Source organism: Ictidomys tridecemlineatus, chromosome 11 (assembly GCF_052094955.1).
Source record: "Ictidomys tridecemlineatus isolate mIctTri1 chromosome 11, mIctTri1.hap1, whole genome shotgun sequence".
Classification (NCBI taxonomy): Eukaryota; Metazoa; Chordata; class Mammalia; order Rodentia; family Sciuridae; genus Ictidomys; species Ictidomys tridecemlineatus.
Window position 1 is genome coordinate 127,964,901 of NC_135487.1, and position 13,759 is coordinate 127,978,659.

Here is a 13,759-nt window from a genome sequence, read left to right on the forward strand (position 1 = left end):
TTCTCAGAAACTGGAATTTTATAAAAAGTTTTTTTTCTTTTATATTCATAAAATGATATAATTTCTGCAAGTATAGAAATGTGTCATAAATTATACAGAATGTTCCTTAATTACAGCTCAATGCAACTTGGTACTTTCTTCCCTCCCTAAAAACGAGAGAGAACCAAAAAAATAATATATATATAACTGTATATATATATATATATATATATTTATATAATATAGACCAACCAAATATGAAAAAAAAAAATCATTTCCTCTTTGGTATAAAAATCAGACTCTCACCTTGAGAGACACACAGACAGACATGATATTGGGTTTGTAAACTGTGGCCAAAAGGGATTTCCCTGTCAAGACTCCCCCTCCCCCGTTCTTTGAGGGTTCACCCCACCTGACTGCAGCCTCTGCCCAGCTCCTTTGGGGCTCCCACAGGGAACGCTTATGATCCCCCACTCCCAGCTCCACACCATTCCCAAACTGGTACTTTCTACCCCCACACAGTCCCCAAAGGAGAGGAAGGGCTTCCTCTGGAGGCTGATTGGTGGCAACCAACTTGGGAGACGTGGGGCACAGCTTGTGGACGATGGAGATAAGACGGGCCGTGGCCAGCCTCCAGTGGAGGCCTGTTCAGACGGGCAGGATGCTGAGCAGACAGAGTCCGGCCGCGGCCTGGCCTTGCCCTTCCCTTCTGCCTCCTCCCAGCGGCGAGGCCTGCTGGTGGGACGGCTGGTATCCTGGGAGAGGGAGCAGAGAGGCCGGGTTCCCCAATCCCACCTCAGGGTTCTGAGGTGCAGGTGCAAGACAGCTCCAGCTGAAGAGGAGGGGGGAAGTCAGAAGAAAGTCTGCTAATGAACTTGGGACTAAATTCAAAACGAGAGCATTCCTTTTTCTCCTTAAGACGAGATTTCAAACTGGGCTTTAGCTCTCTGAGGATGAAGGGGCCACTTTTCCAGGCTCCAGCCCCAAACCAGCAGGACTTCATGGATGCCAGGAAGGGACATGTGTGCACTGGGGGAAGGGACAGCGCATGACTCTCAAGGTGAGGAAGGAGACAGGCCAAGCCCTCCTTTTCACTCTCCCGACACCCCCGGCTGGGCTTCCTCCCTCCCTGCTTAGCCTCTCTGTCCCACCAGGGCACCAGCTACTGGAGTGTGGCCAGGGAGACACAGCTGCTCCCAAGCCACTCCACCAGGAGGGGTGTCCCAGTGAGCCCCAGGCTCCTCTTCCCAGGAGAGTTAAGACACCAATCACAACATAAAAGTCACACCAAGGCCTCCGCCATCAGCCAAATAAAAAAGACAAAACCAAACTGGACACAAACACGAATCAGGGAGACACCCACGACGTGAGGGGCCCGGAGGCCCCTTCCCGGCAGGATACATTCTGGTGTAATTCAGGAACGGGGTGCTAGAGCCCCTCTGGGGAATGGGAGTAAAAAAATATGGAGATTACAGTGTCCCTGGGAGCTCACGGGCCGGGCAGGGACAAACAATCTCTCACAGTTTTTCTTATTTTTGGTACCATGTCTGGTCCCCACGGGGCTGCTTCCTGGTGCCTGAGCCTCTGTCTGCCCCTGGGCCCCCTCCCTCCGTCTCCCCAGAGTCTACCAGAGGAGGCGGGAGGCACAGAGCGAGGACCAACAGTTCGAGATACTGTTCCCTTGGCGACCCCCTGGCCAGCTGCTCTGGTCACCAGCACGGAGTGTCCTGCGACCGCAGGTCTTCACCCCTTGAGGGGCTTCTCGGCCCCGCCGCCCGGGCTGCCGGCGCTGTCGCTCTTCTTCCTGCGCAGGCTCTCGATCCAGCTGGAGCTGGAGCGGGCCGTGAAGCTGGACAGCGCCAGGGAGCTGAGCCGCATGTTCTTGCCGGACATGATGAGCTCCCCGAAGCCCTCCTGGTGCGAGAAGGCGTAGCCCGAGCGCCGCGACCCCGTGCGGCCGGCCCGCCGCATGCAGCGGTGCTGCGCTTTCTGCTTTTTCCTCACCAGCTGCGTGTAGCGGACCTGGGGGACACGGGAAGGAGCCAGCGGTGTGACACGCCACCACCGAGAAGGGACCGGGGCCCTGGGACAGGCCAGCACAGGAACCTCCACGTCTGTGCAGCTTAGGACCACCTCCAACCCCCAAGCCACAGTCCCGAAACAGCCACACGGGCGCCTGAGACAGCCCTTCAGGCCAAGGGTCTCGCCCCCAGAGCCCACAGCCCAGGAGGCCAGCTGCTCACCGTGTCAGACAGGTCTGGCTTCAGGCTGAGCCTGAGGAACCGAAAGGCCACCACAGGCATGATGCAGACGACCGTGGTGAGCACGATGGTGAGCCACACTGTGGGCTGGGCCAGGGTGTTCTGGGCGTTCCCTGGAGGTACACAGGGGACGGTGGCCTTGGGCAGGTGGCCTTGGGCAGTTCCACTTCCCCAATCTCAAAACCTAAATCATCTTGGCTTCCCTCTTCTCTCTGCCCACTCCTCAAATGTTTATCTCCACATTTGACTGGTTCCAAATTCTCCCCCCAAAGCCCCAGAGCTATTTCCTTAACTATGGTTGAATACCCAACAGGCATCTCAAGATTCACCTGGACCAAAGTGAACCACGGTCTCTTCCACCCCCCCCCACAGCGGCTCACGCCTTTCCCAGCTCAGGAAACAACTACCACTCACCGAGCGTGCGGCTCTGATTAAATCCCCCACCCATCAGCACTTTTCCGTCTTGCTCACAACCCACATTCAGTCTGCTGGCTCTGGTTTCAAAATGTCTAGGGACTCCCTCTGCACTTCACTGTGTCTCAAGCCATCACGTGCCGTCCTCAAGTCCTGCAGTAGCCTCTAACTGGTCTCCCCATTTCCAGCGATACTCCCTACACCTTACTTCAGTCACACAACAATAGAAGTGGTCCTTTAAAAACATTATTATTTTATGACGCTTCCTGCCTCAAGCCCTCCAATGGCTTCCCATCAAATTTCAATTAAAATTCAAAGTTCTGGGGCTAGGGATATACCTGACCACAAACTTGCCATCCTCCTGCCTCAGCCTCCAGAGTTGCTGGGATTATAGGTGTGTGCCACCATGCCCAGCATTTTTAAATTTTGTAACAGGGTTTCACTAGTTGCCCAGGTTGGCCTTGAACATGCACTTCTCCTGCCTCATACTCCTGAGAAGCTGGGATTGCAGGCATTTGCCACTACGTTTAACTCTTGCTTCACATTCCTAATACTCAATCTTTTTTTTTTTTTTTTTTTTTTTGGTACCAGGGATCGGATTCGGGCACTCGACCACTGGGGCACACCCCCAGCCCTATTTTGTATTTATTTAGAGACAGGGTCTCACTGAGTTGCTTAGCATCTTGCCATTGCAGAGGCTGTCTTTGAACTTGTGATCCTCCTGCCTCGGCCTCCAAGCCACTAGGATTACAGGCGTGTGCCACTGTACCCAGCTCTAACACTCAATCTTTTGATGTCATTTGTCCCCCTTCCTCTAAATAAATGAAGACTTGTGGCAAAGCAAATGAAAGGCTGGCAGCTGTCATTCTTAGAGCTGAAGGCCCGCCCTCCAGCCTCTAGCCCCCTCTATTCTCCAGGGCCCACCCAGCTAGAGCACTTTTTATTCCCCAGAAACACTTGCTTCTTTGTACTTCCTGGCTCTGCTCATAGCAGCCTCTTCTGGGGGACTAACCATGGCCACCCCACTGGCAGGGTCTCTGCTAACCACAAAGCCTGCCACCCCCGACCCCCTCAGAGCCCTGACCTCCCACAGCCTGGAAGGGCTGTTGGTCACTTTCATGGGTACAGAAACTCTTTGGGACCAGGTCTAGACCAGCTACCCCTGATGTCCTGCTGACGGGTCAGCTACCTGGCACATCAGGAGTGCTGATAAACGCTGGTGATGTGCACACTGGCCGACTGCCCTGCGAGTCCTAGAACAGCCGTGATTCCTAAAGAAAACTCAAGAGGAAGCCACGGGGACTCACCCACAAATCGGAACTGGTTTGGAAACATGTCAAAGAGCCCATTGCTATGCATGGCAAAGAGGATGGCAAAGTAAACAGCCAGGCTGCCCCAGATGAAGAAGTGGTTGATGGCTGTCCAATATCCTGTATCCAGTCCAATCTGCAGAAAGAGGTCAGAGCTGTCACAGGCAGGAGAGCCCTTAAAAACCCCGCCCCCCCCGAAACTAAAGTGGGACCCAGAGCAGCTCCAAGGACAGAAGGCTCACTCCTCCCATAGGAAAGGGCAGCTCTTTGGAGGCTTCATACCTGCACACTGACCACGATGACCAGTGACGTGGCCACAGTGACTGCAAAGGACTGGTAATCGGCCAGCTGGGTCCCATCATCCCGGGTCGCCTCGGCAAACACCCCGTAGGGAATGAAGAACATCAGCACAGAGGTGTAGATGCCCTGGGCGATGCAGATGAAGAACTCCCGCTTGTTGAAGAGGAGATTCAGCTGGCCTGGCTCGTAGAGCTTAGGGTACTCCATGCTCCGCTGCTCTGGCACATCCTGCATGGGGAGGGCCACGTGACCGGTGAGGATCGCCAAGGCAGATCCTGCCCCTTAAACCTCCTTTCCACAGACTTCAGCAACAACAACCTCAAGCCAGCTGCTCCCAGTTTTTATTCAGCAACTCAGGAGAGCTGTGGAGGAGCTGTACCTGAGGGGAGCCCGCCCCACACCCTCCCCGGCTGAAAGCGCCTTCCCCGTGTCCACAAGTCGGCAGGCACACGTGTCCCACGTCCACACTGTAACAGCCGTGCTCTTCGCCCTCCTACCTGGCCGTCCACCTGCCCCATACCTGGTCAAAGACGCCCATAGCCAGGACGGGGAGGGAGGTGTACACGATGTTGTACAAGGTGATGAAATACTGATCGTACACAGTCTGCAAGAGAGCGGACCGGAAAAAGGGAGTCGCAACCCCTCTTCACTGCACGTCAGGCACGGGAAGTGACTGACGTGACAGCTGTTGTGGAGCTTAGGGCTTCTTGGGGATCCCTAAGGAATTTCTTGAGAGCTCTCTCTACTCTTTCAACAATTTTTTTTTTTAAATGCATGCACTAGACAACGGGATTAGGCAGCAAACAGGTCAAATACAACCTCCTCTGCCCTTAAAAAATACGCATCACAGCTTGGGTACATTCGCTACCTGGGCTGAGAAGCCGCAGAAGAAGCCAAACCAGAAGTGAACCATGGTAAAAGCAAAGTTCTTGTAGAAGAAATAGCAGAGGAACTTGCACATGCGCAGGTAGGACCAGCGCCCATGCACCAGCAGGAGGCGCTGCAGGAACTTGAACTGCGAGAAGGAGTAATCGGAGGCCAGGACAGCCTGGATCCCTTCCTGCCCGCTGATGCCCACACCGATGTGAGCCGCTGTGGAGGTGAGAGAGGAGGAGAGGTGAGGGTGGCCGCGCCCTTCAGACCCCACCAAGTTACAGTCCCTCTCCCCAGCCGACCTCAGGGCACCTCGGCCCTCCTGCCCAGCCCACCCATGCACACAGTCTACACTCACTTTTTATTTTTTTTTTTTTAAGAAAGAGTGAGAAAGAGGGAGAGAAAGAGAGAACTTTAATATTTATTTTTCAGTATTTGGCGGACACAGCATCTTTGTCTGTATGTGGTGCTGAGGATCGAACCCAGGCCGCACGCATGCCAGGCGAGCGCGCTACTGCTTGAGCCACATCCGCAGCCCAGTCTACACTCACTTTTGATCATGCTGACATCATTGGCCCCATCTCCAATGGCAAGTGTCACCGCCTTCTTGTACTTCTTAACCAGTTCCACCACTTGTGCCTTCTGCAAGGGGGTCACCCGGCAGCAGATGACAGTTTTGCAGGCACACGCTGTTTCCAGGAACTCCAGCTCCATGTCGGCCTCCAACGCGTGGGCCTGGAACACAGAACACCTGAAAGAGGCACAGTCTTCCCGGGGATCACCTAGTGGCCTCAGCTCTTCCCTGCCCCTTGAAGATCACAACCCCCTCTGAAGTCAAGGGAAATGAGAAGAAAAAAATCTACAAGCCGTATTGAGAAAAGGGATTTCTGGAAGAACACCACTCAAGCTAAGGGTGGTAACACTTACTAGGCTGTGACCATTGATGACCAGAGCATACTCCCCAGCAACGGCCTCCAAGACAGACGTGAGCTTGGAAGAAGAAAGTTTCTCCTGGCAGGTGAAGCCGTTGCCTACGGTTCGGGAAGAGTCCATCATCTTCTCCCGGGCTTTCCTGAAGGTGGAGATGGAATGGTGGTGACCCAGGACAACAGCAGTGAGTCAGGACAGAAGTCTCAATAGCATTCAGAAACCCCAGCCTGTCCCTGGGCCTCTGGCTTACCTGAGCTCCTCTCTCACCTCCAGGACAGTGTGGCCTGTGACTATGAACACCTCTGTCATGTCGTCCGTCAGCATCTTGCAGGAATAGCCAATGTTCACAGCAGTCTCTAGCAAGAGAGAGTGCAGGGGCTACAGACAGGCGCCCGACAGGTCAGCCTGGGGCCCGCGGCTCCACCAGGCTCCGACGGGAATACTGCCCAGATGTAACTTCCTCTGCCCTGTTGGGCTCTCACCTTGTTTGTCTCCAGTAAGCACCCAGATCTTGATGTTGGCCAGCGTCAGGAGGGCAATGGTCTCTGGAACCCCCTGCTGCAGCTTGTCCTCAATAGCTGTTGCACCCAACAGCTGAAAATACAAGGACTCCCGGCATGAGGGTCACAGGCACAAGTCCTCCTTGCCCACCCCCAGGCCATCCTTGTGCCCTCACCATCATGTCACTCTCAACCTCCTCGTAGATGCTGGCCAGCCTGTCCTCCCGGCTGTCCTGGGCCAGGCTGGCTTGCAACCGTCTTTCGGCCCACTCCTCATAGTACTCTTCATCCAGATCCTTGTAGGCCAGTACCAGGGTCCTCAGCCCTTCCCCTGCGTACTCCTGGGGGCAGAGTCAGGAATGCACCTCTGAGTAGGTTTAGAGAGTTCATAATGCACAACATGAGGACCACAGTTAAAATCTGCAGCTGGATGCAGTGGTGCATGCCTTTAATTCCAGAGACTCAGGAGGCTAAGGCAGGAAGACTGCAAGTCCCAGGCCAAGTCCAAGACTGCAAGTCTAAACTGGGCAACTGAGGGAGCCTCTCTCTCAAAATAAAAAGGGTTGTGGCCGGGCGCGGTGGTGCATGCCTGTAATCCCAGCAGCTTGGGAGGCTGAGGCAGGAGGATCATAAGTTCAAAGCCAGCCTCAGCAAAAGCAAGGCACTAAACAACTCAATGAGACCCATCTCTAGATAAGATACAAAATAGGGCTGGGGATGTGGCTCAGTGATTTTGTGCACGGAGTTCAATCCCTATACACAAAACAAAAAGGGTTGTGAATGTAGCTCAGTCTACAGTTCCCTGAACTGTAGACTGAGCTTCAATCTCCAGAACAGTCCCCCCAAAAAAATTTGCTGGGAGAGATTTTGGGTATTCTTACCACCCAAATAAATGAATGAACAAACAAATAAATAAAGAGATGGTGGAAAAATTAATATGCTTGATTGCAGTGATCATTTCACCTAGTATATCAAAACATCATGTTGTACACCTTAAATGTGTTCAATAAACACAAGAAGAGACACACAAAAGAGAAAGCCATGCTCCCCCCCCAATGCTGAGTGCTGCAGAGCAGCAGGCCAGTCCCTCCCTCACACCTACATTCAGATGGTCGGTCGTGGTGTTGAGCAGCTCCTGGGTAGAGTGGTGCAGTCTGTCAAGCAGGATGGTGTCGGCCCCTTTGCAGTAGAGTCGGATCTTCCCCTCTGGATTCCGCACTGGGCATACAGCAGAGGGCAAGAAAAGTGCCAGAAAAATTCAGACAGGCAGAGACCCGCAGTCTAAACCCATCATTCCGCCCTCAGCATACCCAGCCCGTTCCAGGCCTGTGTGCTGCCCCCCCACCCGCCCACCTCCCAGTCCTGGCCTGACCTATGACTGACATCCGCTTGCGGATATTGTTGAAGTCCAGGATAGCCAACAGCTGGTAGGTGATGGCTGTGCCCATCTCATGGACAGTGATGGTTTTGGGTGTGCGAGAGCGGAACACAAAACCAAAGTTCCTGGCTGCAGTAACCAGGGCGCCCTCATCAGGAGACTGGGCTTTGTAGTATAGTTCTCCTAGATGGGCGGGAAGAACACGCGTGCCGTGGCATGAGTGGCCACCCTCAGGAAGCCTCAGCCCAGCAGCACTGCAACACGGAGCAGGGCCCAAGAGCGCCAACCGGGTCAGGGTAGGGAGGAACCAGCTCCGCGGCTCACCTTCATTCTTTTCTTCTGACATGACAGTGTGACACAGGGAGAGGAGGCGGAAGAACTCATGTGTATGGGGGTCCCCCATCTTGACAGCCTCCAAGAGGCTGGGGTCCCAAAATAAGAACTTCTTGTCAGCCAAAGGATTAAAGGAAAAGTTGACGGGTTCGGGCCTCTGCAACAGGTAAGAAGGCCCTTAGGAAAAGCTGGGTTGTCAGCGACAGCCCAGGAAAGAGGCTGCCCCTGCCCACCCACCTCTCAGTAGAAGAGCCCAAGATGGAAACCACTGTGGACCTCAAAATTCCCATCTTGCTATAAGTTCTTTTTTCTCATATCCATTTCTCCAAGCTGCTTCCATTTCCTGCCCAGACAACACAGCTCTCCTAATTATGCCAACGGTTCCCATCAGGCGCCCTATGTTAATGGTACACACAACAATTATGGAGACTGGCTCTTACCTCTCCCAACTCCGCTTTATGTCCCAGGACATCAAACACGTCACCTACACACAGCCACGACAGAAGGAGAAGCAAAATCAGAGCTGGAGATGTCCAAGCACCGGGGATAAGCCTCTAATACAGATCCCTGCAAGCACTGGGAAGCCTCAGCCTGGTCACTGAGCAGCTATCACTCACACACCACTGACACACGGGACAGTAGGCAATAGGCGTCCTAGGTGCCAGAACCCAGAACCGTGGCCACAAGAGTGTCGTGGGATCCACCGCTCACCATTCCTGTCCCCACCACCTCCCAGCAGCTGTCCTCTCAGGACAGCTCCAATTCTTCACCTGCTCCAGCCAGGGCTCCCGGGCACCCTGGAGGCCGGCACAGCAGACGAAGCCTCACCCACTAGGCCCAGGTCTAGGTCAGTACAGAAGCAGTCTCAGCAGGGGCTGACCCCGTACAAAGGCCAGCCCCACACCCCCTGCCCCAGCCACCCCAGCAGCTCAGCCACCAGGCCACTGCACAGGGCCACACTGGTAAGACCATGGGCACACTCCAGAGACTCAGCAACATGGGTGGGTCTAGAATTCCACTGGGTCAGCCAAGGTCCAACCTGGCCAGGATGACCAGAGGGCAGTGTCTGGGCCTCACTCCAAACATCCAAAGAGCTCCCCTAGTGCCTGGAGCTGAGACCGGGCAAGGGTACCAAGTGAGGACGAGGAAAAGGCTCTCAGGATCTGCTTCCTGGCACGGGATACAGAACAGACCCCCTCAAGGACTCTCGGACCCAAAGAGCAAAGAAGCAAAGTCCAATGTCAGACAACTGTAAGAGCCCCGGTTCCATTCTCTTTCCAAGCGAGATGTGCAGCCCCACCCTCGTGGCCCTGCCGTACCGTAGCTGCGGCCATTGATGGAGCACTTGTTGAAAACCATGATGTTCTGCGTGAGGGTGCCCGTCTTGTCGGAGAAAATGTACTCCACCTGGCCTAGCTCCTCATTGAGGGTGGTGGTGCGGGCCTCGGCGGGTGTGCGCTTCTTCATGCAGAACATCTTCTTGTCCCAGTTGATGAAGTAGCTGTGACCCAGACGGATGACCTCCACACTACACAGAGGACAGGAGGTGAGGCTTGGTGCGAGAAGGGGAAGAGGTGCCCCCCCCCACATGGGCCTTCGCTGCAGGCCCTCCATCTGGGGAGAAACGAGAACGGAGAAGACACCTGGGCACGGGAACCTGGGTGGGAAGGGGCAAGGAGAGCCTGCAGGTGAGCCAGCCGTGTACAGCCAGCAAAGTACTCCCCAACCCGCCCCTCCTGACACTCTAGACAAGAAGGTGCAACAGGCCTGGGCAGGCAGGACAGAGAGCACAGTGGAGGGAGGAAAGGACTGCAGACAAGGCACTCAACCAGTTCTTACCTCAGGACTAATAATACAGAAACCACGCAGAAAAAACAAGAGAAAGTGCGAGAGGGAAGGGAGAGAGAAAAGAGAGAAATAATGAGGGTGCCAGGCTGGGAATGAAAACTGAGACGCAGCACGGCCCACTCGCTCCTTGCTGCCCCAGCACCCGGAGCGTTCTCCCTCCACCTGGGCCCTACACCCCGACTCTGTGGCAAAGCTGCGGGGCTGACTCCAGAAGGGAGAGGGGTTGCAACACAGTGCCAAGTTACAGGGGACGGGACTTCTGACAGTCCCCATCCTCTCCTCTGCTGAGGCAGCTCCTCCTCTTCTTTGGATGGGGGCTGACAGTATTTCCAGAAAAGGCTCTGTGTTTAGGTCCAGAGGTCCAGCAATGGGCTTATCGGGAACTTTGCTCCTGACCTGACCCAAGCTCCTATCAGGATCCTATTACCAGGTAAAAACTGAGGTAGCTGGAAATATCATCATAACCTTTTCCCCATGCAGCTTATAACCCTGCCTCCACCCCACCCCGAGACATACTACAACTTGATGGGACGTAGAAAACTTCCTCAGGCAGCTCCCAAGGGCTTCAAATAGACTTAGATACAAAACAGGGACAAGAAAGCCCAAAGATAAGAAAACAAAATCAGGTTTTAAGGGAAAAAACATTTAAATAAATAATAATGTGGAACCAGAGTTGCAATGATAACAGATATACACCATCCAATATTTGTATAATGATTTTTTTTCTGGGTGGAGGGTACTGGGGATCAAACCTAGGGACACCCATGAACTACATTCCTCAGCCCTTTTTATTTTTTAATTTTTTTAAAATTATAGATGGACACATACCTTTATTTTATTTATTTGTTTGTTTTATGTGATGCTGAGGATCAAACCCAGTGCCTCACACACAAAAGGCAAGGGCTCTTACCACTGAACTACAACCGCAACCCCCTTTTTATTTTTTGTTTTAACCTGAGATCTTGCTAAGTCCCCAGGCTGGCCTTGGACTTGCAATTCCTCTGCCTCAGACTCCACAGTCACTGAGATTACAGGCGTGCACCACCATGTCCAGCTACAATAATCAAACTTTTAATCTATGTTTTCCAAACTAGTGTCTTATGTCAAAACGTCCCTGTGAGGAAGGTGAAACAGGGGTCCCATTTTACAGGAGAAACCAAAAGTCCCAGAAAGCCTCAAGTGACTGTGGCCATCTGTCAAATCTAGTCGAGCAGGCAGGACTAAACCAAGAACCTTCTGACTCTCCTCTCTGGGCTCGAATAAAGCCCAAACTGTACTTTCTTGGCAAAGAAATGCTTCATCTTCTACTCATCATCATCCATCCTAGGACTTTGGGCCAGTAGGAGAATTGAGGAAACCGTCAATCAAACACAGGAGCCGGGAAGACTCTGAATACCGCCACAAAGAATCTCCTGTGAAATGCCCCAGGTCCCCTTATCTCAAGTTCAAGGTTCGAGGTAGGAAAGTTTCTTTCTCCTGGATTCTTCCTTTCACCTCTCCCAGCCCCCTCCTCCTTCCACTCTTACTGGCCTGTCCCTGTGACACTCTTCACCTCAAGCATCCAAGCACCCTGCCTGGGCCCCCGACCCTGCACATGCCGCACTCCCCTGCCCAAAGCTTCTTTAGATTTTTTTAGAATTTATTTTTCAGATGACTTCTTTTTTTTGTCGTTTATTCGTTTTTCCAAAGACCTTATAATGGCTTATGAAGTCCAAGGCCACAGGCCGAGACTGAAGACCCTTCGCAGTCAGGAGCGAGCTGTCATTTCCAGGTCTCTCTCCCACAGCTCCTCATTCACGTCCCTACTCTCTGCTGACCTGAGGCCATTCCCAGTGCCCACTTCCTTGCCATGGTTCCTAGCCCTTTCCTCCTCCTCTCTTTTCCAATCCCACCTTCACTCATCTCTTCTGAGGTGTCTTCCCTGATTTCCTGCCCGAGGAGCAGGGCTCGTCCCCACCTTGGGCACCTGATGCCCCCTGCATGGTGTATCAGTGTCTGACCAGGTTCCGACTCCCCACCGCCACCGCCACCGCCAGGCTACTGCTTTTGAAGGCACAGGCCATCTGACACATCTCAGTGTCTGAAGACTGTGGATAGAATGACTTCTACAGGACTGAGTCCCAATTTTATTTTAATCATGCGTTTATATTTTTCTTGTTCTTTTGGACCTGAGCTCCTAGCGTAAAAGAGATCCATTCCAATTCCTATGTGCCACAGTGCCCACCACGCTTCGCTGCACACAGTGCATGCATGACACATATGCTAAATCTACGCTCAAGGGTTTTGCTCTAATACACTCCCAGTGCCAGGAAACTGGTAAAAAGTCTACTTTGTACACAAAGATAAAAAGACAAGACAAAATGCTCACAGTACAGAAGAAACGGAGTTCATGTTCCTTCTCAATGATTGAATATTTACAGAAAAGTTTATCAAAGGACCACTGGGCTCCCTGGACAGAACCCAGAGCAGAAAACAACATACCTGACATACAGTGAAATGGGCACCACGGTGTTAAGGATGATGATGTAGGACCAGAAGGAGAGGAAGCCAGAGAAAAAGGCACTGTCCACCGCTTCATCCCAGGGCAGGTAGACCTGGAAGCGTGTCCCAACTTCATGTTCCCAGATGGCATTGCCAATGGCCAGGATCACCCCCATGCAGACCAGGAATCCAAAAATCTGAGGAATGAGAAACAGAGACTAATCAGAGACTTAGAAAACAAATGTCCCCCTGAAGGAAGTTCCTACTCAGGCCTGAGCCCTAAAAATCATAGGAATGAGCTCAGAACTGGCTCTGGTCTGCCACTGACCACCACGTGGCCCTCTCTGAACATTTCCTCCTGTGTACAGTAGGGAAGCTGAAGAAGAGAAGTTGCTCCCAATATGGAACCCTCAGGAGTCTTTAAGGTTGGTGAGTGGGGTGAACCACATTTCACATACCAAAAACACTTAGTGCAAATTACCCATTTACCTGGGCTAAGCCTTCACAAACCAACAAAAATGCCAAGTTACTATAATATATATACACACACACACATACATGTAGGTGTATATATATATATATATATATATATATATACACATACATATATATATAAAATATAGTATATATACGCCTATATATATGTTTACTTTTTTTTTTTTTTGTAGTACTGAGGATTGAACCCAGAACCTTGCACATGCTAGGCAAGTGCTCTATCACTGAGCCAGCCCTCTAGCCCTTATAATGTCTATTTTATACAGATTGTTATTTTTTTTAAATATTTTTTTAGTTGTATGTGGACACAATACCTTTATTTTATTTATTCATTTTTATGTGGTGCTGAGGACCGAACCCCAACACCTCATAAGTGCTAGGCGAGCACTCTACTGCTGAGCCACAACTCCAGCCCATTTTTTTTTTTAACCAGGGAAATAGAAGCTGGGCACAGTGGCACATGTCTGTAATACCAGCAACTTAGGAGGCTGAGGCAGAAGGATCAAAACTTCGAGGCCAGCCTCTGCAATTTATCAAGGCTCCAAAAAACTTAGCGAGATTCTTATCTCAAAATAAAAAATAAAAAGGGCTTGGGATGTAGTTCAGTGGTAAAGTACCCCTTGGTTTGATCCCTAGTGCCCATTAATAAATAAAACA

At 52.1% G+C, this 13,759-nt stretch overlaps 1 protein-coding gene across 3 annotated transcripts in view; it reads right to left on the minus strand.

Moving 5' to 3' along the window:
• Window positions 1-13,759, minus strand: part of Atp8b2 (ATPase phospholipid transporting 8B2) — a 24,816-nt gene continuing 11,057 nt past the window's right edge. For all 3 annotated transcript variants that reach the window (XM_078027489.1, XM_078027488.1, XM_005331302.5), the window contains 17 exons: window positions 12,608-12,804; window positions 9,598-9,806; window positions 8,719-8,762; window positions 8,270-8,435; window positions 7,940-8,128; window positions 7,670-7,785; window positions 6,744-6,908; window positions 6,550-6,661; window positions 6,318-6,423; window positions 6,065-6,209; window positions 5,689-5,872; window positions 5,133-5,356; window positions 4,785-4,868; window positions 4,247-4,492; window positions 3,962-4,100; window positions 2,223-2,353; window positions 1-2,001 (listed from right to left, as the gene is read on the minus strand). In XM_078027489.1, coding sequence (XP_077883615.1) covers window positions 1,723-2,001; window positions 2,223-2,353; window positions 3,962-4,100; window positions 4,247-4,492; window positions 4,785-4,868; window positions 5,133-5,356; window positions 5,689-5,872; window positions 6,065-6,209; window positions 6,318-6,423; window positions 6,550-6,661; window positions 6,744-6,908; window positions 7,670-7,785; window positions 7,940-8,128; window positions 8,270-8,435; window positions 8,719-8,762; window positions 9,598-9,806; window positions 12,608-12,804 — 2,736 coding nt within the window. In that variant the 3' untranslated portion in view covers window positions 1-1,722. The remainder of the gene's footprint in view (window positions 2,002-2,222; window positions 2,354-3,961; window positions 4,101-4,246; window positions 4,493-4,784; window positions 4,869-5,132; window positions 5,357-5,688; window positions 5,873-6,064; window positions 6,210-6,317; window positions 6,424-6,549; window positions 6,662-6,743; window positions 6,909-7,669; window positions 7,786-7,939; window positions 8,129-8,269; window positions 8,436-8,718; window positions 8,763-9,597; window positions 9,807-12,607; window positions 12,805-13,759) is intronic.